The sequence below is a fragment of the Pteropus alecto genome, unplaced genomic scaffold (genome assembly GCF_000325575.1).
Source record: "Pteropus alecto unplaced genomic scaffold, ASM32557v1 scaffold123, whole genome shotgun sequence".
NCBI classification, from domain to species: Eukaryota; Metazoa; Chordata; class Mammalia; order Chiroptera; family Pteropodidae; genus Pteropus; species Pteropus alecto.
In genome coordinates, this window is record NW_006433950.1 from 1,927,683 (window position 1) to 1,931,089 (window position 3,407).

General features: G+C 61.4%; 1 protein-coding gene across 1 annotated transcript in view; it reads left to right on the forward strand.

Annotated features, from left to right (window-relative positions):
• The window catches only part of CUNH16orf78 (chromosome unknown C16orf78 homolog), an 11,309-nt gene extending 8,662 nt beyond the window's left edge, over nucleotides 1-2,647 (forward strand). The window contains exons 4-5 of the mRNA XM_006908836.1: nucleotides 164-413; nucleotides 2,500-2,647. Coding sequence (XP_006908898.1) covers nucleotides 164-413; nucleotides 2,500-2,647 — 398 coding nt within the window. The remainder of the gene's footprint in view (nucleotides 1-163; nucleotides 414-2,499) is intronic.
• Nucleotides 2,648-3,407: the final 760 nt, after the last annotated feature.

The window sequence follows — 3,407 nt, forward strand, 5'->3', positions numbered from 1 at the left end:
ATAAATGCCGAGGAGGACCTAGGAGGCCTTGAAGAGACCTCGCCTCTCAGAACGGGGATCCTTTGAAGCCCATGCGGTGTTTCAGGCCTCACCCCCCTCCTGCCTACCCTAACCTCTAACCTCTGTCAGCATCCAGCTCCCCGTGACATCTGTTCAATTTCAGACATAGAGATCAAGGACGGCACTGGCCTGGAGTCCACTCAGCGGTCAATACAATACCGACAAAGCATGGTGGACCCCATATTGCAGGATACTCTCTTTCCTGCACGGAAGTCGACCCTGCTAAGGGAGTGGGTGGGCAAGATCCCCGACGGCTCTTACGATCGCAGGCTGAAGAACCTCGTGGAGAAGGGAGCCGAGGCCAAGATGGAGGTCGTGAGGATGCTGAAGCCGGAGGAGGTGCTGAGCTGCCGGTGAGAGGCGCGCGCGTGCCGCCGGGGCGTCCTGGGAGGACGGGCTTTGCTCTCTGCTGTCTCCGGTCCAGACCGGGGACCAGGGAGGGTGGCTCTGTCTCTGAGTCCCAAGGGGCCGCTCCGGGGCAGAAGCCACACCTGCTCGTGGACCATGTCCCGGATGCACACGACTTTTAGGCGCTGCCATTCTGAGGCCAGGCCCTTGGATGCTTACACAGCCTCTCCAGCATTTCCATGTGTCCCACAACAGAGACCCTGGCCGTCACTCAGTCAGGGAGGGGAGAGCTGCCCGCGGCCTGCTTTCACAGGCGGTCGCCCGAGAGCCTTTCCGCTGGCCCCACCCCAGGGACTGCCTGCTGTGCGCTTGGGTTTTAGACTCTTGAAGGAACCATGAAGGAAGTGTGGAGCCACCTGGTGTCCACTGCTTGGACAGAGGGGACCCCTTCTCACTCATTCTTTATTTATCAGGATCCGCTGGTTGTCAGCCACACCGAACAGTTTGGTCTCTACCCCACAGTTCAAGTATCTGTCCCCGGCCCGTTGGACCCTTTACTGTAAAGGTGGGAGGACAAGGTTCGGGGACCGTAGCAGAGGAGGTGGCGGGACCACAGGGTGCCACTGTCCTCCTCGTCCTCGCAGAGTTGGCCGCGGTGAGCTCCGCTGCTGGCTCAGGGTGCCGAGCGTCCAACGCCCCACCGCAAAGCCATGCTCTGCCCGCTGGCTGGCCGCATGATCGACAGGCAGCCTCCAGGCTAGAGGGGACTTCCTGTTCCTGCCACTTCCGGGGCTGGATGACTTTGGCTGTGGCTTTCAGATTGACAGCGTGGTTCTGATCCACTCTGGCCTGCGGACAGCCTGCCCGGGCTCCAGGGTCAGGGAGAAGAGATTCGGACAGGGCCGCTACCCTCCCAGGAAGGGGCGGGATGTCGGAGACATGGCATCCACTAAGCCATTAGAAAAACACCTAAGAAAAGGGTGGAGTTGTCTGGCACGGGATGCCAGTGAGTGCCCACTCGCGCACACTGCGAGACCCGCCAGGGCTGTGCTGGCCGGGTGGGAGGGGGCGGACCGTGGCCGGAGCTGTCGGGGAGAGGTAGTCCAGGTGTGCGGACTGGCGAGCGGGGTCTGAGTCGGCTGTAAAAACAGGCAAGCCCTGGGCAGACCTCGAAAGAGAGGCAAGGCCGTTCCCAGCGTGGGGAAAGCCCAGGTTCTGTCAACATGCAGCTCCTCCCCGGCATCTGTAGCAACGCAGCAGCCAGCGGCCTGTGTAGGGGCCCCATGTCCTTGTACTAGAGCGGGGAGCAAGGTCAAGGTTGATGGTGGTGGGATAAAAAGCTCCCGGGATATGATGGCAGAGGTGATCTCTGGGTCACGGTGCAGATGGGATCCGTTCCACTCTTCAGTATAAGTCAGAAGTGTGGGGCCTCAGGCTCATATTTCAAATCGACGTCCTAATTGTTTGAGAATTATTAATAGGAAATGCTCGCCTCTGATCCTACGCTCTGCCTTTATTCCCACTGTCCCGGACTTCGCCCAGACCTGGGCATCGTTCAGGTGGCGCACGCATGGCAGCCATGGGAGGGTCACCTAGCGATTTGCACCCTGGTCTTCTCTCCCCCTCGGCCCAGCGTCACGGCCATGCCGCACCTGCTTCTCCCTAACGCCATCTCGATGCCAGCGGAGTGGTCCCCGCGATGAAGGTTCCCGGCTCACTTAACCTGCCATGCGGGTGGAATTTCCTATTTTCTATTGTAGATAGCCCCGGGCTGCACCCTGAAATTATATAGCTTTCCTTTCCATCGTCTTCTCTTCTTGAGACGAATAGAGGGCCTGAGCGGAGTTACTGAGTCAGAGATAGTGAAGCTTTTGGGGGGAAGGGGCAGGCAGGGGCAGTGCTTAGTTCATATGTTGCTCAAAGTTTTGCCAATCAAAACCCCTCCAACTCCGTGGGGGCCCCACTCCTCCGTAAGACCCGGTCCGCTCCGTTTCGGAGGTCCCACGGTGCTTAAAGCCGAGCTACCTTCGGTCAAGTTCAACGGCGCGGTGTTTCCGCACGCGGCTGACCCTTCGGCCTTGTCTTGCGCAGGTACCTGAGGCTGTCCGAGAATAACGTTCGGACCTTGCTCAAGCTGTGCAAGGACGCAGGACAGAACGTGGACATCCACCCGCACATGGTCGAAGGAGAGATCGACTCTAAGAAGGTGTTCGCCCGGAACCCCACCGTGGCCCTCTGAGGGGCCCCGCCCCTGGCCGCCGCGGGCCCCGTCTGCAGGCAGACTCTCGGCCAGCAGAGGCCACCCTCCGGCACACCGTGCCTGGCCCCTCGGAACAGCCTTCGGACAGCGGGGAGCAGAAAACACGTCTAAGCTGCATGGCCCACGGTGCTGGTGTGGCGTTTGTGCCCCTCACGGTCAGACTCGGGAGGAACCTGGCCGTCTCCCCGGCAGAAGAACACCCCCGAGGACGGGCTTCTTGGGAGGGGAGTATTAGAAGAAGTGCATGGGGGCCCAGCGTCCCCAGAGGGACCTCGGGAGAGACCGAGGTCTGAGGGGCTGGTTGACACACACGCCACAGGTCTAGCACGCCATGTGGCCTGGCTCCCTGGGAAGCCGGGTCTCTTGTGTGTCAAGTAGGGAGCCGACAGGGGCGGGCAGGGGGAACCTCAGTCAGCACACGGAAACAGGGCGACTTGCTCAAGAAGCCACGGAGGACAAGGGAGCTGCTCAGGGTGCACGGACGAGAAGCAGCAGGCGGGACGAGCACAGGCCCGCGCTCGTTCTCGCCTCGCCAGCTGCGTCCCATGGCGGCCCTGCTGCAGTCCCCCTGTGGTCCACTGGGACCCCGGGGTCTTCTACAGGACTGGAGATGTACCAGCTTTTCCTCCGGGATCACTAGGAGGCCCGGATGCAGGGCGGTGTTCAGGCAGAGGGGAGCCCAGCCCTTCTGACGTCACAGAGGAGCCGGGGGAGGGGGCAGCACCACCCCCCAACCCCC